The 26,909-nt window shown below is 42.4% G+C and overlaps 1 protein-coding gene across 4 annotated transcripts in view; it reads left to right on the forward strand.

Annotated features, from left to right (window-relative positions):
• The window catches only part of LOC121276887 (multiple PDZ domain protein), a 413,889-nt gene that overhangs the window by 118,586 nt on the left and 268,394 nt on the right, over positions 1-26,909 (forward strand). For 2 of the 4 annotated variants that reach the window (XM_041185496.1, XM_041185497.1), the window contains exons 13-16: positions 184-297; positions 15,698-15,777; positions 17,332-17,502; positions 24,508-24,678. In XM_041185496.1, coding sequence (XP_041041430.1) covers positions 184-297; positions 15,698-15,777; positions 17,332-17,502; positions 24,508-24,678 — 536 coding nt within the window. The remainder of the gene's footprint in view (positions 1-183; positions 298-15,697; positions 15,778-17,331; positions 17,503-24,507; positions 24,679-26,909) is intronic. The other 2 variants (XM_041185495.1, XM_041185498.1) reach the window with 1 other exon arrangement.

The following is a 26,909-nucleotide window of genomic DNA, read 5'->3' on the forward strand; positions in this document are numbered from 1 at the left end:
TAAAAAAAAAGATTTGCAGCGATTCCACTAATCTGAATTTTAAAAAATTAAAGTTTGACAGTTGAATATTGCCACTATTGCTGCCAGTTGTATTGTTGACTTTGGGGTTTTATATATCATGTTTAAAATCATAGATTGCCATAACTAAATCATTGTTTTCCTTCATGCACATGATCTCTGCAGCAATATCTGCAATGATTGAAGAATCATCGGCACTGGTGAATAAGATTTCAAATGCTGCCCCTACTAAGGAGCAAGAAATTGAAGCAGAAGGTGAAACCAGGTTCACGGCAGCAGGTACATATTATCCTGGTAAAAAGTGTTTCTAAAAGCAAAGTTTATTGTGCAAAATGTTCTCTAGATTTCATGTCGCTAAATCTTATGTGAATCTTATGTTCCTTGGAGGTAGAGCTTTATTATCAGATTCTTAGTTAAACCATAGAATGACCTGGGGATTGTAACTGCAAACCCTTTCTGTATATGGCAGCAAATAAAATATAGCAGATACAGCCTCTCTTTACAGAAGGCAGACAGGTAATCACTGTAACATGACAAGTAGAGCGTAAAACCTATATCTGGCTTATTTTACATGAAGTAAATGACAGAACACTATATAGCTGGCAGCTGTGGGATCGGGAGCGGTGGGGGGGGAGGTGGTGTGGCCGGGGGCAGTACGGAGGGCAAGATGTATATCATTATGCTTTCGTAATGACAAATGATGGAAGATGCATCTTACTATCTCCATTGATGTAGACTTACTTCTTTGCCTAAGCTATTCAAACTAAACGTGTTCTGATTTTTAAAAAAGACAACTTTTTGCTGCCTTGTACTCTGGGTGGGGAGGCTTGGGAGAGAAGTGGAAAGAGAGACAAACTTGCCACTTTCCTTGAATTCTGTGTGCAAACACTATGGGGGTTATATTGACCCACATAGCCCTTTTCCTGAAGTAAAAGTGCACTATCAACCATGTTGAGAAAGGAGTTAGACCATAAGACATAGGAGCAGAAATTAGGCCAATCGGCCCATCGAGTCTGCTCCGCCATTCAATCATGGCTGCTAAGTTTCTCAATCCCATTCTGCTGCCTTCTTCCCGTAACTTTTGATCCCCTTACCAATCAAGAACCTATCTATCTCGATCTTAAATACACTCAATGACCTGGCCTCCACCCTTCTGTGGCAATGAATTCCATAGATTCACCACTCTCTGGCTAAAGAAGTTTCTCCTCATCTCTGTTCTAAAAGGTCTTCCCTTTACTCTGAGGCTGTGCCCTCGGGTCCTAGTCTCTCCTACTAATGGAAACATCTTCCCCACGTCCAGTCTATCCAGGCCTTTCAGTATTCTGTAAGTTTCAATTAGATCCCCCCTCATCCTTCTAAACTCCATCAAGTATAGACCCAGAGTCCTCAAATGTTCCTCATATGTTAAGCCTTTGATTCCTGGGATCATTCTCATGAACCTCCTCTGGACCCGCTCCAGGGCCAGTTCATAGAATGCTTTTGAGATAGTTTCTTAGAACAGCACGTGAACCAACCAGAGACCAGGTTATGTTAGATTTGGTTTTGTGTAATGTGTCAGGATTAATTAATGACCTAGGTAACAGTGACTACAATATGAATAAATTTTACATTCAGTTTGAAAAGGAGAAGAATGGGCCTAGACTAGTATCTTAAACTTAGATAAGGGCAACCAGGTGGACATACATGAAAGCTGAGTTAGCTGAAGTGAACTGGGATCCAAGGCTACGGAAAGGATCAATAGAGAAGCAGTGGCAGGCATTTAAGGGGATATTTCAGAATACCCAGAATAAGTATATTCCCATGATAGCGAAAAATTCCAAAGGGAGGACCCGCCATCTGTGGTTAACTAAATAAGTTAGGGGAAACATCACACTTAAAGAAAAAGCATATAACTGCGCAAGGATGAGTGGCAGATCAGATGATTGGTCAGGATATAAAGAATGGCAGAGAATGACCAAAAGGTTAGTCCGGAGAAAGAAATTAGAGTATGAAAAGAAGCTAACTAGAAATGTAAAAATGGCTAACAAGAGTTTCTACATGTATTTTAACAGGGAAAGTGTAGGTAAAGTGAGTGTTGGTCCTCTAGAGAGTGAGAATGAGGAGTTGATAGTAGATAACAAGGAAATGGTGGATGAAATAAACAAATATTTAGCTTCTGACTTCACTAAAGAGGATAAAAAAAATTCCCGTAATAGCTATCATTCGGGAGATGGAAGGGAGAGAGGAACTTGGTGAAATTACAATAACTAGGGAAGCAGTGCTGAGCAAACTGATGGAGTTGCAGGCTGACAAGTCTCCAGGTCCAGATGGATTTCTTCCCAGGGTCTTAAAAGAGTTGGCTAATGAGGTAGTAGATACATTGGTGTTAATTTTCCAAAGTTCCCTAGAATCTGGAAATATTCCATCAGACTAGAAAGTAGCAAATATAACCCCCCTATTCAGGAATGGAGGGAGGTAGAAAACAGGAAACTATCGGCCAGTTAACTTGACGTCTGTTGTGGGGAAGGTGTTAATAGTTAATCATTAAAAAGGTTATAACTGGGCATTTAGAAAAGCTTAAGATAATCGGGAAGAGTCAGCATGGTTTTACGAAATATTAGAGTTCTTTGAAGGAGTAACATGTGTGGTGGTTAGAGGGGAACCTGTAGACGTACTCTACTTGGATTTCCAGAAAGCATTTGGTAAGATGGTACATCAACTGTTATTACGGAAAATAAAAGCTCATAGTGTAGGGGGTAACATATTAGCCTAGATATAAGGCTGGCTGGCTGGCAAAAAACAGAGTATGCATAAATAGGTCTTTGTCTGATTGGCTGGATGTGATGAGTGGAGTCCCGCAGCAGTGTGTGTTGGAGCCTCAGCTTTTTACAATTTACATCAATGACTTAGATGAAGGGAGCAAAGGCATGGTAGATAAATTTGCAGATGACACAAAGATAGGTAGGAAAGTATGTTATGAAGAAGACAGGAGTTTTAAGCTGGATATAGTTAAGTTGAGTGAGTGGGAAAAAATCTGGTAGATGGAGTATAATGTGGGAAAATGTGACATTGTTCACTTTGGCAGGAAGAATAAAAGTGCAGGGTATTACTTAAACGGAGAACGACTGCAGAATTCTAAGGCGCAGAGGGATCTAGGTGGTCTTGTGCATGAGTCACAAAAAGTTAGTATGCAGATACAGCATGAAATCAAGAAGGCTAATGGAATGATATCCTTTATTATAAGCGGAATTGAACATAAAAGTAAGGATGTTATGCTTCAGTTATAGAGGGAATTGGTGAGACTGCGTATCAAATACTGTGCAGTTTTGATCCTCTCATTTAAGGATGGATGTAAATGTGTTGGAGATTGTTCAGAGGAGGTTTACTAGATTGATACCTGGAATGAGCGGGTTGCCTTATGAGAATGGGTTGGGTAGGATCAGCTTTTTTCTACTGGCATTTAGAAGAGTAGAGGTGACTTGTTAGAAGTGTATAAGGTCTTGAATGGCCTTGACAGGTCGACGTGGAAAGGATGTTTCCTCTTGTGGGTGAGTCCAGGACTGAGGGTCACACTTATAGGACAGAGATGAGGAGAATTCTCTGAGGGGGTTGTGCGACTTTGGAACTCTGCCTCAGAAGGTGGTGGGGATGGGGTCACTGAATATTTTTAAGGTAGTGGTAGATAGATTCTTATTAATCAAGGGAATCAAAGGTTATTGGGGGTAGATGAGAATGTAGAACTCGAAACAAGAAGATCAGCCATGATTTGATTCAATGGTGAAGCATGCTCGAGAGGCTGACTGGCCTACTTCTGCTTCTATTTCATATGTTCATATATATGAGAAACAAGAAGCATCTCTTACCTGTTGAATCACAGAATAACAGAGTGCAGAAGAGGCCCATCAGCCCATCGAGTCTTCACCGACATGTGAGAAACACCTGGCCTACTTACCTAATCCCATTTACCAGCACTTGGCACATCACACCATTCAAGGCTATGGGCCAAGTGTTCATCCAGGTACTTTTTAAAGGATGTGAGGCAACCCTTCTTCACCACCCTCCCAGGCAGCACATTCCAGACTGTCACCACCCTTTGGGTAAAAAGGTTTTTCTTCACATCCCCCCTAAACCTCCTGCCCTTCACCTTGAATTTGTGTCCCCTTGTGGCTGACCGTTCAACCAAGGGGAACAGCTGTTCCCTATCCACCCTGTCCCTGCCCCTCATAATCTTGTACACCTTGATCACGTCCCCCCTTAGTCTTCTCTGCTCCAAAGAAAACAACCCAAGTCTATCCAACCTCTCTTCATAACTTAAATATTTCATCCCTGGCAACATCCTGGTGAATCTCCTCTGTACACCCTCCAGTGTAATCACATCCTTCCTATAATGTGGCGAACAGAATGCACACAGTACTCCAGCTGTGGCCTTCTATACAACTCCAACATGATCTCTCTACTTTTATAATCTATGCCTCGATTGATAAAGGCAAGTGTCTCATATGCCTTTTTCACCACCCCACTAACATGCCCCTCCACCTTCAGAGATCTATGTACACACACGCCAAGGTCCTTTTCTTCCCCAGAAATTCCTAGTGTCATGCTGTTCATTGAATACTTCCTTGTCAAATTACTTCCAAATTGTATCACCTCTCACTTTTCAGGGTTAAATTCCATCTGCCACTTATCTGCCCATTTGACCATCCAGTCTATATCTTCCTGTAGCCCAAGACACTCAACCTCACTGTTAATCACCCGGCCAATCTTTGTGTCATCTGCAAAGTTACTAATCCTACCCGCTACATCGTCATCTATATCATTTATATAAATGACGAATAATAGGGGACCCAGCGCAGATCCCTGTGGTACGCCACTGGACACTGGCTTCCAGCCACTAAAGCATCCTTCTGTCATCACCCTTTGTCTCCTACAACTAAGCCATTTTTGAACCCACCTTATCAAATGACCCTGTATCCCATTTGCATTTGCCTTCTTTATAAGTTTCCCATGTGGGACCTTGTCAAAGGCTTTGCTGAAATCCGTATAACCCACATCAACTGCACTACCCTCATCTACACACCTGGTCACCTCAAAAAATTCAATCAAATTTGTTAGGCATGACCTCCCTCTGACAAAGCCATGCTGATTATCCCTGATCAAACCTTGCCTCTCCAAGCAGAGATAGATTCTCTCCTTCAGAATTTTCTTCAATAGTTTCCCTACCACTGACGTGAGAAGTAGGTGCAAAGCTGTTTGCATATGTAAGTAAAAGGCCTATTGCCTGTTTCAGGTCTCTGCAGCAGTTTTGGATTGCCCTGTGTCATCCAACACCAGCACTTGCTGCATTCGGAAAAAGCAGCACTAAAAATCAAGTGCAAAAATATACAGAAGTACTCAGCGCAATCACCACGGTGCGCTGTCATGAGATCCATGACATCTAACCTACAGCAGCACTTCCCATCCAGATCTCCCTACCCCTTTGCTCAAACACCAGGAACTCCGATCTTCTTTGCCGGTAATCACAACCAGCAGGCCCTCCGTGGTCAATGGCCCTTTTCTGACTCAGGACTGCAAGCCGAATGACCCCAATCTCCGTTCCCGACTCCCGACAGCAAGTCCAAAGATCCTGATCTTCCTTCTGCACGGCCAGTTAAAAGGCTAATGACTCCACTCACCTCAACTCCTAACTGTAAGTCCTAGGCCCCATTCTCCCTTACTAATTGCAGGCCCAAGGTTTTAGGTCACCCTTCCAACTCTCACAAACAAACCCAAGGACCCCAATCTCCCTTACTGACCCCCAGCTGCAAACCCGTGAATCCTGATGTCCCTTTCCTACTCCTGACTACAAGCCCAAGGCCCATGATCTCCCTGGCTGAAGGCCCAAGGAACCTTATCTCCCTGCCCAACCCCCATACAAACACTTAATTACATCCCAACCATGGATGAATTCCCAACACTTGATGACTCCATCCACAACCTCTGATGTCTCCCCAGTGCCTGTAATTCAACCTGACAACTTTCTTGGCACCACTAAGCTAACTTGGAAATTCTGGACTACTTAGCTATGTGACCACCTATTGTAGCGCTGTATTTAGTCTGAAGAAGTCCACTACCCGATAACCTGGGCTCCTCTGACCTCATCATTTTTCTGCGTATCTTGTGCTGAATGGAAAACATTTCACCAGAACTTTTTTCACCAGGGCACCTCGTTTATGCAGTCACCGTGCTCCAGTGGTGCAGGGAGTGAATATTTAAGGCGGTGGATAGGAAGCCGTTCAAACGGGTTGCTTTATCCTGGATGGTGTAGAGCTTCTTGAGTGTTTTTGGAACTGTACTCATACAGTCAAGTAGAGAGTAATCCATTATCAGCCTGACCTGTGCTGTATAGTTGCTGGGCACGCTTTGGTGTTACAGCCCCTGTGTGATCCGTAAATAACAAATTTGCCGAACGACACCCCCAAATTTCACTGTTTTGTGCTTTTTACTTCAGCAGAAGTCCGAGTCGACGTAAACTAAACACAAGTTAATCGACAGTTCATGGACAGTATGAATTATAAATTACTCATGGAATGGTAGATAAAACAGAGACTATCGCTGAGTTAGTCGGCAGTCCATTTTGTCTATATGGATTCCTATTTCAGTCACACAATTCTTCTAAACAGAATTCTAACCCCTTTCCTTCAAGAACTTAACCGATTCTCCGCAGGCAACGGCTTCAACATTAACAGGGTTCCGCCTATGCGATTTTTGTCTGCATGGTGCATTTCTTGCTGGAACTTTCTCGGTTCTCAGCTACTGTAAGTTGTGGTAATGTGGATCTTCCAGAATCACCTTTACTTCTGTACAGTATGCCGGTTCTGGGCATTCAATTACTTGGAAGTGAAAGAAAGTGGCAACATTCCTAAACCTGCTTTCAAACCGTTCAGGAATGCAACTCTGTGACTCGGCTTGCTTGACCACCTTCCCTGCCCTGCTCTTCCGTTTTCTTTTAGTGCAAATCTGGGAAAATTCTGCCCAAAGTGCAGGGTGGGGGGAAATAACATTTTACCTGCTGGCCACGATGGTGGGTTTTCATGCCGTATCGTCCCAAAGCCGCCTCATTATTTATGCATTCCCAGGAAACACGCCGTTTCCATGGCAGGCGGGCTCTCATTCTCCCTCTTGCCATCACCCCATTGTTGCATCATGCCAGCCCCCATGTTTAAAAGGCAGCCACCAGCACACACTGCTCATCACCAACAACTCACCACTGTTGCCCGGGAGACATGGCCAGCAAAGGATAAAAAAGACTGCAGCCACCCCGGTTTAATGACGAGTCCCTCGAGTGACTGCTGGAAGTCCTGTATTCCTGCTCTGGCCGCAGGATGGGCAGCAACATGACCAATCTGATTTGGGAGGTGGTGGCAGGGTGGTCAGCACTAATGCCCTTCAGAAGAGGACAGCCGCCCAGTGCTGTAAGAGAATGAATGATCTCCTCCATTCTGCCAGGTAAGTCACTTTTCATCACTCTCACCTCACACACTCACAAACCTAACACACATCCACAGGACCCTCACTCACTGCCAGTTCAAGGGACATCACATTCACTCTCTCACACACATACCTTCATTGTTTTTAGCCTGTCCATTGGGACCACTCACCACCCGCCCAGGCCAGGCACATTTATCATCTGGCCTGGCAGGTGTCCTGCTTACACTTTCTCCATCGCTATCCATGCAGGACAAGCTGGCACACGATAAGTGAGAGAGGTCGCAGACCGGTGGCGGAATGCCCGAAGTCAAGGCCCTCACGGACTTTAAAAACAGAGCCATCCAGCTGGCCGGCGAGAATCTGGACTGGTCCTGTGCTGATGGTGAGGTCGGTGCTGCTCTACCAAGTAAACAATATCCATCAGACAACCATGCCGTGAGTGATGTGTCCTCTTTCGCAGACTGTTGCCATGCACTAATTATCTCCTTGCTTTTGCAGGCACATCTGCCAAACAGCCGACAGAGTCCATGACCCAGGGCTTCCAATCAAGCCCTGCAGAAACCTCTGAAGGGGAATCTGAAGGCACCCTCCTTGAAATTCCATCACAGTGTTCACCCACACCCTCCATCAGCGCAGAGACACAGACCTCGGTTGACCTAGCTTTAGAATAGACACGGGATCACAATCTGGTGAGCACATCACACTGTCTGATCCACAGCAGGCGGCAGTAGGGATTTCCTAGGTCCCTGGCATTCAGAGCACTGTTGGAGGCCAGAAATTTGCTGAGTCCGAGTAAGATATCTCAGTCATGTCACAGTTGCTGGAGCTGCAAAGGCAAGCTTGAGAACACCAGGAAGGGATGCCCACTGTACTCCTCAAATTGCAAGGCATGATGGAGGAGTCCATCTGCCTTCAGGCTGAGGTGATAGGGCCGGCATGCCAATGGACTGAGGTCAGTACGTAGGATAGTGGCCAGGACGTTGCTCCTGCACTGCTGCATGGGCTCAACTCCATCGATGACGCCATAGTAAGGGTGTGGGGCAGCTCGGTCTCACTCCATCTACCCCTTCCCCTCAATGAGTCAGCCGGGCACCCATAGAGAGGAGGATCAGCAGGTGCACACTGCAGGCCTATCCACCCGGGTGACTCTGGGAGTGACCAGCCCATCCAACTTCCCTCTTCGTGTGACCTCAGCAGCTCCAGTTTCACAGACTGAGGAAGGTGCCACTGCCACACAGCAGGAGCCCAAAAGCAGTCCAGGGCCCTCCAAGTCTCTGCCCTCCAGAGGACGCCTGCCAAAGTCATCACAGACAGGGTGTCACAGTCAGCAGGCTCCTCCACCTCCACTGGATGTCTGGGGAGCACCAAGACGTAGCAGCAGGGTTAGGAAAGTTAAGGAGAATTAGTTGCACAACCTGTGCATGGGTGTCAATCACTTGTACATACTGTTGACTACTGTCAATAAACTCTTAAGAATGTCCCCCTGCCTATGGCTCCTTCTGATGAGCAGTGTTCTTGTCACTCATCCTCGGAGGTGCTTGTCATTGCTGCCAGATTCTGGTGGGCAGGTGCCACAGAGTTCTCTCATTCTTTCGATGTGATCTTAGCACCTTTTAAGGAGGGGCTGATCCTCATCTCATTAGCACCTGTGACCACTGATGCTGTGCTCCAGCTCCTGAAGAGCTCAGGTGCTGAAGGTGGACAAAGGATCAGATGCTTCTAAAGGTTCTTGCCTGCGCCTCTATGATATGACCCTGATTACAGAGTGCAAGTGAGCTGCCCTCGGCCAGACAGGACTCAGACATTCTCAGAGGCTACGTGAAGATTCATGGAGTGTCCTCACTGCATGTCATCATCATCCTTCTGCGATCAAGTGATTATTAGGGCCTCCACTGCATCTCCATGACAGGAACATTCTCACAGAGGGTATTTGCGCTGCCATAAGCCAGACTGGAGTCAAGCGTTCACACATGCACTGTGAGGACCTGTGTGAACACCTCACTGCATGTTGTCATCATCTTCCACAAATGTAGCTGCTATGAGGGTTTCCCAAGTTTGCCTGCCTTGTCTAGCCAGTGCGAGGGCCTCATCCCCGTCATTGTTGCCTCCGAGGACCTCCTCACTTTCATCCCCATCAGTAGCGTCCTCATCGGAGGAGATGTGCAGCTCTTCCATCTCCTCCTCAGCCAGCTCGTCTCCCCGTTGGAGCATCAGGTTCTAAAGGGAGCAGCAGACGATGATGATGCGTGACACCCTCTGTGGACGATATTGTAGGGCTCTACCAGACCGGGCCAAGCACTGGAACCTCTTCTTCAGCATCCAAATGGTCTGCTCCATCAAGTTGCGAGCTGCAGCATGAGCCTCATCATACTGCCGCTCTGCTGCAGTCTGAGGCCGCCGCATTGGGGTCATCAGCCATGGCCTCTGCGGGTAGCCCCTGTCCCCAAGGAGCCATCCCTGCAACTCCTGTGGACCCTGGAAGACTGCAGGGACCTGTGACTGACTGAGGATGTAGGCGTCATGCATATGTCCTGGAAACCATGTGCACTCTTGCAGGATGTGTTCTGGTGGTCGCAGACTAGCTGCACATTCAGTGAGCGGAATCCCTTGTGGCTAACGTAGTCCACCGTGTGCAATGATGGAGACATGAGCGCCACATGGGTGATTCGATCGCACCCTGCACCTGTGGAAATCCCGAGATCTGGACGAATCCAATGGCCCTTGCATCCTGGCTGCCCCAGTCCCGGGCGAAATGCAGAAAGTTGTGTGCCCTCGAGAAGTTGGCATCCGTGGCCTCATGATTGCGTTTGTGGGTGGAGGCTTGTGAGATCCCATAGAGGTCATCTGTGGAGCCCTGAAAGGAGCCATTGGCTTGGAAATTGAGTGCAGTGGTCACTTTCACAGTCACTGTCAGTGGATGCCCTCCATGTCCCCTTGGCACCAAGTCCTGCAGTAAGTGGTAGATGTGAGCGACCAGGTCCCTAGACAAGCGCAGCAGTTGGTGACACTGGTTCTCAGTCATCTGCAGGAATGACTGACGGCATGTATAGACCTTGGGTGTTGCTAGGTGTCGTACAGCCACGGCTCGCTCTCGTTCCTGGGCAGCATATGTGGGAGCCCCAGCAGTCCCTTTTTCCTGAGGTTGCTACTCCTGAGTTTGAACGGCCAGGTGCCTCAGTAGCTCTCCCCTCCGTTGTCTTCACTGTCTGTAGGTCATCAGGCATCCAGCTAGGTCACGAGGCTTCATGCTCCTGATGTGGTCCTCCTGTGGCATGAAAGAGAGAGAGAGAGAGACGTGGTTAGCATGAGTGAACTTAGCACCTTTCCTGGTTGAGCCTGTGTGAGGGCCCCTTAACACTTCCCAGAGAGTGCTGGCCTCCCCTTGGATGGCCACAGATGAGTGTGTTGCATGCCTGCCCTGTCGGGCTGCGACATGGGGGAAACAGCTCTTAGCCAGGTTGCTGAGATTGCAAGGGGCTGTGAGCTCTTCCAGCAGTGATTGCTACATGGCCAGTGTTGTTGCGAAGATTATACAACATGTGCAGTCCACCTACACCAGGTTCCAGTAAAGTGCTCGCGGACTTGCAGTCTGTGCTGGCAGAGGGGGTGGTGGTACTTTAGTACCTTGCATTACTTGCGTGGGTGCTATTTAATAAGGTCATGGTTGATCTGATAGTAACCTGAAATCTGCATCCTGTCTACCGCCGATAACCTATCAACCCCTTGCTTATCAAGAATCTATCCACCTCCACCTTAAAAAAAATTCAAATCCTCAGCTTCCGTCACCTTTTCAGAAAGAGAGTTCCAAAGACTCTCAACCCACTGAAATTGTTGAAAAAAGTGACATGCTGTCAAAGCTTTTTGTCTTGTACTCATCAGGACAGTTGCAAAAATGCCAAATTTCAAAAGAAAGCAATTTATACCACATGAAAAAAAGGTGCTGTAAGCTTGGCATTTCGATTCTGATTGGTTGAAGTGTTGCCAGGGAGAGCAAGTGCTGTCCAATCGTGGAATTACATCTAATATTAGACATCATGTTCTGAGTCTTATAAGCATGGATTTGTTGAGTATGGCAGATTGTATTAAACAGCCCGCCCCTTTGGATGTTAGGCCATAGCAGGAGTATTTTTTTTAAAAAGGGCTAACTAATGTAAATTTTACATTCAATCAGTTTTCCAAGTAAAATGCACTGATACAAAATGTATTACTACCGTGTGCAGTTTTTGCACTATAGAAAAGATGTAATTGCCCTAGAGAAGGTCAGAAGAGATTTATGAGGATGTTACCTGGACTGGAGTATTTTAGTTATGAGGAAAGATTGGATAGGCCAGGATTGTCTTTGGAGCAAAGGAAACTGAAGGGAGACCAAATTGACGTGTTTAGAAGGATGAGGGGCCTAGACAGAGCAGATAGGAAAGCCCTATTCCCTTTGAGGTGTCCATAACCAGAGGGCATAAAAATAGGTTAAGAGATAGGAGGTTTAGAGGGAATTCAAGGGGACATTTTTTCACCCAGATCTGGATGAATAGGGATCTAGAACTCACGGCATGAAAGGGCGGTGGAGACAGCAACCTTCATGACATTTAAAAAGTACTTGGACATGCACTTGAAGTGCAGGAAAGTAAGATTAGGCCCGATGGCTATTTGTCAACTTGTGCAGATTCAGTGGGCCAAATGGCCTCCTTTGGTGCTGTAAATTTCTGTGGCTGATTTCCAATACTAAACATTGATCTGCATGATTCTGCATTGACCTGCATATGTCGTATGTTAAGGCCTTAGAATCCCTTTTGGTTATAGTACAGTTCAGAGTTGACATGCAGCATCCGCAAAGCAAGGTGTGTACATTCAATAACCTCCTGCACCTCGGAGTAGCCCATAATCCTCACCTTGCTCTGCCTGCTTCCTCATTGTGAAACTGCAGCAGGTGGCAGATTTCAATGAGGGCACTCATAATAGAGCAGAGATATCTAACACACTGTTACCTTCTGAGGTTCAGGTAGGAGAATTAATCCCAAGAAGGCAGCTGGTGGAATTTAAATTAAATTAATAAAATCTGGAATTGAAAGCTAACCTCAGGTGGCCATGAAACTATCATCAATTGTAAAAATCCATCTAGTTCACTAATGTGCTTTAGGGAAGGAAATCTGTCACCCTTACTTGGCCTGGCCTACATGTGACTCTAGACCCACAGTAATATGGATGACCCTTAATGCCCTCTGAAATGGCCTGGCAAAGCCAAGTTCAAGGGCGATTAGGGATGGGTAACAAATGGCGGCTTTGCCAGTGATGCCCATATCCCATGAAAAAATAAATAAAATTGCTCCCTGAGCACTCTGGGCAGATGTGGCCCCCTGCTGAGAGCCTTTCTCCCCCTCCTCATCTCTCTTCCAGCTGCTTGAAATGCTATGCATCACTTCTGTTTTTCTCTGTCGTACTGTAGTTGAAGAGGAACGCCTACTGCTGTACCCATGTTTGAAAGCAATGGTTTGTGCAGAATCCTTGAAGTCAGGACAAAGTCCTTCAGCACCGTAGCACTTCCTGTAGACATCTGTGAATTTAAACAAATCTAGAAACCAGGAAAAACTGCAACCACATCAAGAGTCTGTGGAAATCTAGGAATAACAAACCTGTAACTAACCTGATGATCCTTTTAAATATCACTTATGAGTAGGGTGTGTGTGTGGTGACCTGGATCCTTCACCCTGCTGCACATATGTTCAGTTGTGGGAATTAAAAGTCTGATGATGACCATGAAAGCATTGCCGATTGTCATAAAGACTGGTTCACTAATGTCCTTTGGGGAAGGAAGTGTGCCATCCTTATCTGGTCTGGTTTGCATATGACTCTAGACCCACAGCAATGTGACTGACTCTTAAAATTGCCCTCTAAACAGGGGCACTTAGGGATGGGCAATAAATGCCAACCTAGCCAGTGATGCATCTCATGAATGAATAATAAAAAAAAACAAAATTGGCCTGTCTATAGGATTCCTCATGATTGGAAGCTTGTCCTTTTCTGTTGTGTTTTACACGTATGTCCTAAAATACCAGAGTTAATCAGAAGGCAATTTTGTAGATTCTTCATTCAACCCCCAGCTGCAGATATATGAGATCCTTCCCCCAACATCCCCATAATTAACCTTCCCCGAGCCACCTTCCTGAATCCTGTATTGAAGGTAAGCTGTTTTGAAAGGAGATGACTACAGGAATGCTGAATTGGTGTACTAGGGCTTCAAAGTATTAAACCATAGGATCACAGGATAGGTGGGAAGGCAGGTTTGTACAATAGGGTTGGCCTATCTGAGAGATGCCAATGACTTCTGATGGATTTATCATGTTTTGCATGGTTTCTGGTTGCTTCTGCTCCTGAAGAAATGGAAATGGAAAAAGAACTGCTTTCATTTGAAAGTGAGCCTGTGAGATATTTAGTCAATTTTTTTTTATTGTTGTTTCAGCCATTTCAGATTGGGAAAGTTCAGCTTCTCTTTGGTTAAATCAAGAATTGCTGATTTTATCTTTAGAACTGATATGAATATTATTTGTATGGAACAAGACAGGAGGGAGAAGAATGTTTGCAAGAGAGATTTTATTGATTTGGATAATTTTTAAACAATGACTAAAATGCTAAATATTTACAAGAACAATTTTTTTTAACATACAACCTTGGGTGGAATTTTGGATGCATTTGTGGTTATCTTTCAAAATTTGATTCTGGAAAGGTTCCTGCAGACTGGACAGTAGCAAATTTAACCCCACTATTTAAGTGCCAGGGAAGGGAAAAAACGGAGAACTACAGACCTGTTAGTTTGATGTCGGTAATAGGGAAATAGATTCTATTATCAGGGATGTGATGATTGGATACTTAGAAAATAATGATATGATAGGGCAGAATCAACCTGGATTTATGAAAGGGAAATTATGTTTTGACAAATCTTTTGGAGTTTTTTGAGTACATTACCTGTAGCATTGATAAAAGAGAGCTAGTGGATGTGATGTATTTGGATTTTCAGAGGGATTTTGATAAAGTTAGTAAACAAAATTAGAGCACATGGGATTGGGGGAAATGCACTGGTCTGGATTGAGAATTGGTTAATAGACAGAAAACAGAAAATAGGAATAAACGGGCTATTCTCAGGATGGCAGGCTGTTACTAATGGCGCACCACAAAGATCAATGCTGGGGCCACAGCTGTTTACAATCTATATAAATGATTTGGACGTGGGGACCAAATGTAATATTTCAAAATTTGCTGATAACACAAAGCTAAGTTGTAAGTTGTGAGGAGGATGTAAGGAGGTTTCAAGAGATGTGGACAGACTAAATGATTAGGCAAGAACATAGCAGATGGAATATAATGTGAATAGGTGTGAAGTTATCCAGTTTGGTAGCTAAAACAGAATGGTAGAGTATTTCTTAAATGGTGAGAGGTTGTGAAGTGTTGTTGTCCAAAGGGACCTGGGTGTCCTATTCATGAGCCACTAAAGGCTAGCATGCAAGTGCAGCAAGCAATTAGGAAGGCAAATTATATGTTGGTCTTCGTCATAAGAGGATTAGAGTACAGGAGAAAATGTGTCTTGCTGCGATTGTGTAGAGCCTTGGTGAGACTGCACCTGGAGTATTGTGTACAGTTTTGATTTCCTTATCCAAGAAAATATGTACTTGCCAATGAGGGAATGCAATGGAGGTTCACCAGACTAACCCCTGAGTCGGTGGGATTGTTTCTTGAGGAGAGATTGAGGAAACTGGGCCTGTATTCTTTAAAATTTCGAAGAATGAGAGGTGATCTCATTGAACCTTACAAAATTCTGACAGGGCATGGCAGGGTAGATGTGAACAGGATGTTTCTTCTGGCTGATGAACCTAGAACCAAGGGACACAGTCAAGAATAAGGGCAGGCCATTTGCGACTGAGATGAGGGAGACTTTCCTCACTCAGAGGGTGGTGAATCTCTGGAATTCCCTACTCCAGAGGGCTGTGGAAGCTCAATCATTGAGCATGTTCAAGACAGATATCAATAGATTTCTGGATGCTAATGACATTAAAGGATATTGGGGCAAAATGGCGTTGAGGCAATGAGGATGATCAGCCATGATCTGTTTGAAAGGTGGATTAACAGGCCGATGCTCTACCCCTGTTCATATGTTTCTGTGAAGGTTTTTAAAAACATAATTGTGGCAATACAAAGCTCAAGTGAAATAAGCATGATTTGTTTTGTTAACCCTCCATCATTTCAGGATTTCAGCTCAGCTCATCAGAAGAGGAAAGTCTTTGTTTTAAATGGCAAGGGATTCTTGGAGCTAAATATGAAATTGTGGTATGTAAATTAAAAAATGCATCTGTTACTTATTAGTTAGTAATTCCAGCATACAATAAACTTATATATAATAACCTACTGTCAAATTATCACAAACCCTTTTCAGACAAAGCCTTTTTATGAACACTATAGCCTTGATCCACCTACTTCTACTTCAAACCATTGGGGATGAAATTGGTCTACACCAGCAGCATGACACAAACTTGTAGTGAATTGGCAGCTGATTTTTCACCACGCCAGTTTTTATTTTCCATTGATTTGAAAAAATATTACCAGAATTTTTAATTTCAAACCAAGTGAGACTAGGAAACAAGCCTCCAAAAAGAGTTTGAACTTTCGTTCTGTGAGATTGTGTGGAAAGAAGATTGGGCGCAATGAAAAATCAGTTGCCAATTTGCTATGAGCCTGTTCGAAGTTGCTGGAATAGACCAGCTTCACCCCCATTGCCTTTGATGCCTATTTCTTACTCCATTCTTCAGTCACCAACTCCATCCTCTCCCTGGTCACTGTCTTGATGCTGAACCAGACTATTCGCAACAATGGTGTCCTATTTGATTTTAAGATGAGCTTCTGACCACATAACCTGCTTCATCACCAAGACCATCTACATTCACCTCTGTTGTTCTCCACTTCTGCCTTAGCTCATCAGCTGCTGATGCTCTCATCAGTGCTTTTATTATCTCTACTTTTAACTATCCCAATGTTCTCCTGGCTGGCTTCCTGTCTTTCACCCTTCGTAAACTTAAACCGACCCAAAATTCTGTTGTTCATATTCTAACTCATGCCATGTCCCTTTTGCAAATTACCCCTGTGCTTGTTGGCCTACATTGACTGCCTATCTGGCAATACTTCGATTTTAAAAATCTCACCCTTTTCAGATCCTTCCATGGCCTTGTCCCTTCCTATTTCTTTAACCTCCTCCAGACTTAAAACCCTTTGTGACCTTTGTACTTCTCCAATTCTGGCCTCTTGTATACCTTATATTTTAATCACTCAACCATTGGCAGTCATGCCTTAAGGTGCCTGGGTCCTAGGTCTGAAAATCCCTCCCTGATTTCTCCACCCCTCAACTTCTCCTTCTTTAGAACGCTTCTTAAAACATATCTCATCACACTTTTGGTTATCTGTCTTATCGTTCTATGTGGCTCAGTATCAAATTTGGTTTGATGATGTTCCTGTGAAGTGCTTTGAGATGTCTCACTACATTAAGGTTACTATGTAAATATATGTTGTTGGAGATCATATGTGGTTTATACTAACTGCATTTTTGAAATTTTCATTTAAGTTAATAACCAAAGGCATTCTTTAAAAGAACAGGGAATTTTCAAAAGAATTCAAAATTTATAGAAATATAATGCTTGGATGAAAGAAAAATATTTTAACTAGACAATAGAGAAGTAAAGAAATGACTAGATTTCTGATCATCAGCGTTTCGGGACGCGTAGTACAGATGTTGTGCCAGTGTTCTAAAACTACAATTTTTATGGCATTAGCTAGGCCCAACTATTCATAGTTGGCTTGGGATTTCTTACAGATAATAACCAAGAATAATAGGTTGTGCTATACCTTTATTCTCAGGTGACTCAAGTAATAAAGTTCACTGAAAGCAGTGGCCTGGGCATAAGTTTGGAAGCCACCATTGGGCATCATTATATTCGTTCCATCCTCCCTGAGGGGCCTGTAGGACGTAATGGAAAACTGTATGGTGGTGATGAGCTACTAGAGGTAAGTTTAAATTTGGCCTGCATTGTTTACTGCACAGATAACTTTGTGTTAACTGGTTTTTGTGATTAAGATGTTATGGCCCAGATCTTCCGGTTCCCAGATTGTCGGGACTTTTTGGAAGTTCCAACACTCTGTGGGAATTGCCTGGAAAGCCTAAACTTCCAATGAGCAATTGCCCTGTTCCCAGGGACCCTCTAAAAGAGTCTCCAAATCGGAGTTAAGAGTTGGAGACTTTGGATAGTTCTGACTTACTCAACTGGAAAGTACCCAGGCAACTTTGGACAGGAAAAAACCTTGTCTAACACCTGGGTAATATACTACTGATCGCCCCTCCCCCACCGCAATCACTCACACTGACCCTCCTCTCCATAACAAAAACAGAATTACCTGGAAAAACTCAGCAGGTCTGGCAGCATCGGTGGAGAAGAAAAGAGTTGACGTTTCGAGTCCTCATGACCTCTGTCGAAGGGTCATGAGGACTCGAAACATCAACTCTTTTCTTCTCCGCCGATGCTGCCAGACCTGCTGAGTTTTTCCAGGTAATTCTGTTTTTGTTTTGGATTTCCAGCATCCGCAGTTTTTTTGTTTTTATTTTTGTTTTTATCTCCTTCTCTCCGTAGCTGTTTTCAAAGTAGCCTAGGGACATTTAAACTTTTGACTTATCGGAATATAGCTGCTGGACCTAAAAGGGAGGCGTGACTTCTATGCAGATTCTCTGCACTGCTCACTACAAGGATTGGTGCTCAGGGTTGGTTGTGAAAGATCTTCCATCAGAAGATCGCACAGAAAAATCAGAGGAAGGTAAATGTGCATTTTTTGGCTGATCAGAGTCGGAAATTGGGTTTCTGATTCTGATCGAAAGACCTGGGCCTATTAGTTATTTACCTTGGTCAACTGTTTAAAACTATTCTTATATTTTTTACTAAGAAAACAAATTAACTTATCACATTTCAAATTTTTCAGAATATGCACTTTTGATTTTTCCTTTTGTAAAGATCATGAGATAAAGGTGATTTTTCAATGGAATAGTTATCTTTGCTTGCATTGTATGACTGTGGTTATTTTCCCGTGTTTTTTTTTAAATTTGGAAACCTGTTGTGAGGTGATCAGCTGAGCCTTTTACAGATCTGCTGTTTAAAGAAAAGCCTTAGTTCTTTTTGTAATAAAAAAAAGGTTTTATGCGTGTTCCAAAGAGGTCAACAGGAACAATTAACAGTGCCCTCTTCAGTTATCTCTTCCTTGTACCAGACATTTTGTGTTGGATAGCTGAATATTAGAGCTATCAGGAAAATTTCTTCCTAATCTGCCCATTAGATTTGGGAGAATGTCTTTCTCAAGATAATGGTACAAAACTTTTACCAATGAACTTTCTCTGTCAGAGGTATTGAAACATCAGTGGGAATATAATTCCTCCTCGAAATGATGTACAAGAGAGTGGTGGTTTGGGGGAAATTAAACATTAAGAGCATGAAATTCAATTGCATAGTGTGGCTACAGAGACTTACCTCCATTCTCAGGGGGCAGGCAGTGCCATGGGTTGCTACCTGCATGCCCATGTGGCACCCATTGGTGCTGCCCTGACAACACACAGCACAACTGGCTGCTGTGACACCAGGATACAAAAATTGTATAGTATAAGTTCTCAACGCCTGCATCGTGGTTAAAAAAAAAAAGAACCATGAGGAAACAAGATGGGCCTGGTACCAGCATTATTTAAATAGCCAGACAACCTGTTTGTATGGATGTAAAATTTATTGAAGTTCTTCCTTTGGAAAGTATCTGAAAATACATCACCTCCCCTTTACCATCTTATTCCCAAATTCCTTGATTCCATTAGTGCCCAAAGAAATCTATTGATCTCAGCTTTGAACATGCTATCACCAACTTAATTTGCACAACACTCTGGTTGGAGCATTCCAAAGATTTACAGCCCTTTGAAATGAAAATATTTCTCACCTCAGTCCTAAATGGTCAAGCCCTTATCCTGAGACTGTAACCCCCAGTTCCAGGAAAATAACCTGTCAGCATCTATCCTGTCAAAACTATTAAGAATCTTAGACATTTCAATGAGATCACCTTTCATTCTTCAAAACTCCAGAGAATACAGGTCCATTTTATACAATATCCCTCTCACCTACCTTTGTATCATCAGCAAACTTGGATATATTGAACTCAGTCCCCTTACCTAATTCATTGATATAGATTATAAATAGCTGACGCCCTAAAGAATAATTCTTGTGGTACTCCACTAGTTACAAACTGCAAGAACTGCTTATTCCTACTTTATGATTTTGTTCCATTAACCAATCCCATGAACCCTAATCTTGTGTAACAATTCTTGATCGGCAGCTTCTTGAATGTCTTCTGAAAATTCCAATATACTGCATCCACTGGTTTACGTCTCACTTACAGTACCAGCTATATCCTCAGAAAAAATCTAATGGATTTGTCAAACACGATTTCCCTTTCCTAAAACCGTGTTGATTCTGCCTGATCATCTTGTGGTTTTCCAAGTGCCCTGTTACCATACCCTTAAAAGTAGATTCAAACGTTTTTTCTACTATTAATGTCAGGTTAACTGGTCTCTAGTTCCCAATTTCCTTTCTCCCTTTCTCGAACAGCATAGTTCAATTAGCTACTTTCCAATCCACAGGGAACATTCTACAATGTAGGGAATTATAAAGAATCAAAATCAATGCATCCACTGTCTCCACAGCCACCTGTTTTAAATCTTAGGATATGCCCCATCAATTCCAGGAGGTTTAGTACTTTACTAATATTAATTGCTATAAATTCCTCACCTGAGTGGTTCGGGTCTGGAATGCACGGCCTGGAAATGTTGTGGAGGCAGGTTTAATTGAGGCACTCGAGGGCATTAGATGATTATTTGAATAGAAACAATGTGCAGGGGTACGGGGCAAAGGCAGGGCAATGGCACTAGGTCATAATGCTCATTTGGCGAGTCAGTGCAGACACATTGGGCCAAATGGCCTCCTGTGTCGTTAAAATTCTGTGACTCATTCACAATAGATTCTTTGTTTCCCACAAATACCAGTATGTCCTTGTGTTTTTACTGTGAAAACAGACACACAATATTTCTTTAACGTCTCTGCCATTTCCTTATCCTCCCCTATAATTTCTCCTGTCTTGACTTCCTCCCTGGTTGGTTCCTTGACATATAGTTCTAGAAATCTGTCTCAAATTCATTTCATTAACTTCCCCTCCAAGCCACTTTTGTCAATTTGATTTGTCCAGTCTATATGAAGATCAAAGATCCCCACACAAATATTGTATTATCTTTGTTACATGCAGCCTAATTTCCTGATTTATATTCTGTCCAATGCTACTGTTGTGGAGGGGTGGTGTGGGGGGAAAGGGGGAAGGGGGTGGCTATAGAGTACTCTTACCTGTGTTTTCTGTCATTCATTTCTTAGCTCCACCCATACTGATTCTACACTGTGATGTTCTGAGCTAAGATCCATTTTTACTGCTGAGTTTATCTTACCTTTTATCATCAAGGCTACCCCAACATCTTTTCCATTTTGCCTATCTTTTCCAAATGTCAAGAATCCTGGAATATTCGTTCCCAACTTACAACCACATTTCAGTAAAGGCTGCTAGGTTCAACCCATTTACCTGTATGTCTGCCATTAATTCCTCTCTTGTCACAAATACTTGTATATTCAGATATAGCACCTTTAATTTTAATTTTTTACTATTTTTCCCTGAAGTGGACTTAGTTGCTAATGCTCTATTAATGTTATTAACTCTCTGCACCTTCCTGGCATAATCTGTTTGATTTTTCCCAAATTGCGACTCTGCTATGCAGCTTTGACTTTTCCCTTTAGGCTTATATATATTTTTCTCTACCTGAACCCTTCCACCACCACCACCACCCCCCATTAATTTAAAGTCTTATCTACCACCCTGGTTACTTAATACGCCACGGCATTAGTCCCAAGAAACAGCTCCATCTTTCCACAGTACTAGTGACTGTGCACCCTGAGCTGAACCTTCCACACCATTCTTCCAGCCACGCATTTAATTCTCTAATCTGCTGGTCACTTTAACAATTTGTGTGTAGCTCAGGTAGTAATCAACCTTTGAGACTCTGCTTTTAAATTTGTACCCTAGTTACTCAATCTCCTTAGCCAAATTTCATTCCTATTTCTACTTTGTCATTGATTCCAACATGGACCAGAACTGGATAATCACAAGGAGATGCCCTTAACTGGTGCTGGACAGTTTTTGGGCTTCCGAGGCACAGCTGCAGATAACAATATCTATTTCCGTGAGGTCTAGTGTTAGACAGTGTATGGATATTCTGGGTAGGGAGGATCCTTTCTCCACTTATGTTGTTCCTTCTCATGTCCAGGTCTCCTGAAGCTTGAAGTTCCCAACTTGCCAATTCTTAAGACTTCATGCTGAACAAGGAAAATTGTTTCTATTAAACAGAAACTACCAACTCAAATCTCTTGAATTTTATTTCCAAATAATGCTGAGGTTTAATTTTATAATTAAATTTAAAGCTAAATTTAGCTATCAAATTTACAGTTTAATACTGTGAACATGTATTATAGGAACTTAGAGCAGGAGGAATTTTATCAAGACCATCAGCATTTCTCTAACATCAAGATTAGTGAGAGTTTCACAAGCACTTTTAAGAACTAGGCATTGGCTATAGGCATTGAGACACTCCTGGGATCCTATTTTAGTAGCAGCTTTGTGAACTTCATTAGTCAGACTATTGGCATCTGTGATAATGGGAATCAAGAGGGAATAGATTTCTATCCCAGCTGATAGGTCACACAAAGATTTTGCCCCATGCTAGACCTCAGTCGCAAATCGACCCTGAAACGGCTGAATTCAAATTGGTTTGGGTATCACAGGTTACACAGGAATTGTGCACCGGGGACTGTTAAAACCTTAAAGATGCACATTTCCATTTGGAATCCAGAAGTGTTTGTGATCCTGTGTCAAGGGTAAAGTTACCAGTGCAAGGTATTTCCCAGTTTGGGAATATGAACAAATTATTTGTCAATGGATTTGGTGCACAGCTTGATCATTAGGGAGCAATGTCTAAGGCTGAGATCATCAAAGCCACTTCTTAGTAAATAGTCCAAGGGATGTGATTACAAGAAGTCTCAGTTGCATCCTATTCAGAAGCTAATCCTTTGGTTATTATTTTGGTCAACTTGGCTGCAAACTTTTTTGCCTCTATGCCTGCTCTAACGTCTGATATCTCCTTTACAGGAGCACCATGGCTTCTGATAAAAGACTAAGAATGTTCAGCCTAATGATAGTATCCATCTTGGTAGCTCTCAATACCTGAAATTTTATGCACTCACTTAAACTGAACCTGTTCAGTCATTATGTGTCATAACCTCTTTTATTGATGCTAGCTTTATATTCCAGATTTATTTAATTAACTAAATTTAAATTCCCCAACTGCTGTGATTGGATTTGAACTCGTGTCTCTCTCCAGATCATCAGCTCAGGTCTCTGGATTTCTAATCCAGTAATCTAACCATTATGCTACCATATATTCCAGACCATTGGTCACAATGGTTATGAGGCTTTTGACAGTGACACTCCTGTGCCATTATTATTTTCTAACCAGGAAGAATGAGGAAAAAACTGTTGTTCATGTGCCTCACCATTCTAGCAGTTTGAGTTTTTACTGAGCGTTATTATCCTGTATTACTTTATGAAATGCTGAGCAATCATTTCAAGTTATCCTCCGTCTTATGTTGTTGAGCTACCAAGTTCCATTTTCTTCATTACTTAGTCATCATTTATATGTTTATAGTGGCATAGAGGTCCTAAATTCATTAAATAATAGTATTATTGGACTGAGCATCTAACTGATCAAATCAAACAGAAGTCTTGAAGCATTTGGCATGGTAAGTATGTCAATCGCCATCAATGACTTCTTGACCACATTTTTGCATTACTAACGTAATTTATTGTATTGATGTATTATTTTTGCTGAATCCATAATAATTTAATAAGTTGACTGCTTGGATACAAGTTTTGGGTAAAGTAAAAGTCGTGACACGTTGGAATTTTGCTGTACTTGAAAACTTATATGAGAGAAATCTAATTTTGCAATGCTTTTTGAATGTGATTTCCTGTTATCAAAAAATCATGGAATGGTTACAGCACAGAAGGCGGCCATTTGGCCTATCTTGTCTGTACAGGCTCTCTGAAGGAACATTTCACCAAGGACCACTCTGCCGCCTTCACCCTGTAGTCCTGCACATTCTTCCTTTTCAGATAATAACCCAGTTCCCTCTTCAGTCTATCTATATAACTTAAGTTCCTCACCCCTAGAACTATTCTCGTGAATCTTTTCTACACTCTCTTGAGCACCTTCACACCCTTCCTAAAGAATGATGCACAGAACCGGATGGAATACTCCAGTTGAGGCCAAACCAATGTCTTATATAAGTTTAACGTAACTTCCTTGATTTTGTGCTCTTTGCCTTTATTAATGAAGCCTGGAGTGCTGTATGCTTTATTAACAATTCCCTCAACTTGTCCTGCCATCTTCAATGATTTATGCATATATGTACACACCCAGGTCTCCCTGCTCCTGCACCTCTTTTAGAATTGTACCCTTTATTTAGAACAAAAATTAGTAGATTCAGTCAACTGAATGTAGGTCATTTGGATATACATTTGTTGTCTCATTGAGCAGCGTATCCTCTGATTTATTTTAAAAAGAACAACTGTTAACATCAATCAATCAGTATATTTTCGGTCAAATATTTTCTCTCACCTACTTTTGATGCTTTTTCATTAAATATTTAAACATTAATATTTATATTATTGAACTTACTGAACTGAGTGCATAGTGATGTTAACACAACATAAACATTGTAGAATAAATTCAGATGATTAGGAGAAAAGTGTTGCATTTAAGATATCAATATTCTAAGTAATAGACACTGCTTTTAATTAGGTTTTATTGAAGAATTCATATAGTTCTCTGCTATGTTTTAGGTGAATGGAATACCACTCCTAGGTCAGAATCACCAAGATGTTGTCAGTATTCTCAAAGACTTGCCTATCACTGTCACTATGGTCTGCTGCCGCTCAAACCTGAAGGCCAAGAAGGAAACTGATGTAGATAGCATGATTCCCATAGAAGAGGCCATTCAGTCAGCAGAGGAGGTATTGTAGTGATAGCTTCTAACACACAATATGTTTACTGTATTGTTGTTGAGATGCCTTTCCAAGCTCTTCTACAAAATAACTATTTACTTTATACTTGTTTATGTTTTATGTACATCATAATGGGTCACTCAGAATTAAATTTGTACAAGTTGTGACTTCAAAACATGTCATGAATCTGTAAAAGTAAAGATCAGACAATTTATATGAGTGATCTGAATGCAAAAATGCATTGGAACACTGTTACTGATAACTATTCCTAATAATTTTAAGCTGTGTTATTGTTCTATTTTTCTGCCTTTGGTGCAAGGATCAGATATAAAAATGTTTCGCTCATGCTCTCAAAGTAAGATTAAGTGCAATGATGTAGTTCATGCATGTTGAGAAAACCATGGGATCAAATTCCCCATTCTGGCATTGAGATGTTAGGACTATGAATGTTGTGTTCAAATCTTTTGGATAAGACTAAGCTTGAGTAATCCTCTGGGAAATGGGTTTATGTATTTTTTGCCTAGACTGCGCCTGGTGCTGGTAGCTCATTTAATGTAGAATGCATTCCCTGAGCCATGACAGCTCATAGAGCTGCGACTGACGTTAAAGGGGAGTGTCAAAAACAATTGTGACAGAACAATGCAGTATGAATAACAGAGACATTTACTGATGCAGCTGTCAAGCTACTCTTTCAAGAAACAGGTAAAAGGAGATTTTCTCTGTTTGGATGAAACCATGAGGTGTTTTGCAAAGTGCTACCAAACCAAGTATCTGGTGTACAGAGATAATGCAAGTAAATAAGGAAGAATTTTGCTTACATCATGAAATATAACAAAGAAAGACTAGCTAGAATTTCTACAGACAGGGCAGATGGGCACACAGCAAAGTTTCCATCAATTTGCTAATGTGCCTGCATGCAAGGCACCTTTCTACTCTGGCGTACATTTACATGCATGCTCATATAGTTTAAGGGCATACTTACCAGTTGCCATAAGGTCCGTAAATATTGTCATATTTGCATCTTTAAAATTGTGCTTAAAAAGCATGATTCTGGCTAGGTCTTGAGTGTGATATATATTCATTTACTTTCACACATGTTGGGCTATGTGATGGACAGTTTGGTTTCAGTAGGGTCCAACAGTCTTGTGAATGCTCAAAGTGCTAGTGAGGTCTTGAGCTGCAATCTCCAACAGCTTGTCTTGTTGAGCTTCAACATGCTGGGGTTTTATATATGGACTATTATATATGCACATCCTTAAGGTGTGAGTTTTGATGCCTTAATGCTACTTTCAAGCCTGCAAACCATTCAACATGCTAAGGGAGTGCCTTGCAACAAGAACATGAGTCAAGGAGGTATAGAAGTATCTGCTATCTTCCAAGGCAAGGCTGCATCCTGTTCTTTCAGATACTCACCAAACTAATGCAAGTTGAGTTAGGAAATGAGCAGGACCAGCTAGTCACTGCAGCACTTGTATGGCACAAGCAATTGAAGGACCTTTTCAAAACTCAGCACAAGGGTGGGCTACCTCCATTCAAGGAGTTATAGATTAATGTTCAGCAAACAACCAGCTCATTTGCTACTGCTATTGAGAAAGCACCTAGAAGGAGCAAAAGAGTTTAAGAAGACAAACACCCAAATACTTGCCAAGGAGAGAACTACTAATGATACATATGCTACGCTTGAAAGAAAGAAACTGTGCTTTGTATGAACTTGTTTCGAGAACTGGGGGTAATATGTTATGGGTAAGAATTCACAGCAGCCAAAGTTATGCAGAGAACAGTTTTAGTTATGGGTACATTGCAAGGACTTGGAAGGACAGTTCATTGTACTGAAGGATTGTTCAGACACTTAACTGAATGTGCAACTATGAGAGCCTGTTATAAATTTTCCAAGCTGTAAATAGGAAAGGAAGAGATACCCTCTGGTTCATTCTCCTATTCTGCCATTAGTTGTAATTGGATCTTTTTGTCCACCCTATGTTAGCGAATGGTTATCTGTATGGGAAATGTTTTGTTTGCACTGGAGTGCTGCTCTGGGCTGCCTTAAAGTGAGTCAGTTGGAGTTTTGTGAGAGAAGGACTTTTAAGGGTTAATTTCTAACTAAAGTCTAATATTTCTTTGATTTAGCAACCAATTAAAAGTTGTTCTTTGGGTTGGGAGAAGGTGAGATTTAGTCCAGCATTAAAACAGGGGTTGTACAGGCTCTGTTTGCAGCTGCAGCTAGTTAATTAGTTAACTGG

The sequence above is a fragment of the Carcharodon carcharias genome, chromosome 4 (genome assembly GCF_017639515.1).
Source record: "Carcharodon carcharias isolate sCarCar2 chromosome 4, sCarCar2.pri, whole genome shotgun sequence".
NCBI classification, from domain to species: Eukaryota; Metazoa; Chordata; class Chondrichthyes; order Lamniformes; family Lamnidae; genus Carcharodon; species Carcharodon carcharias.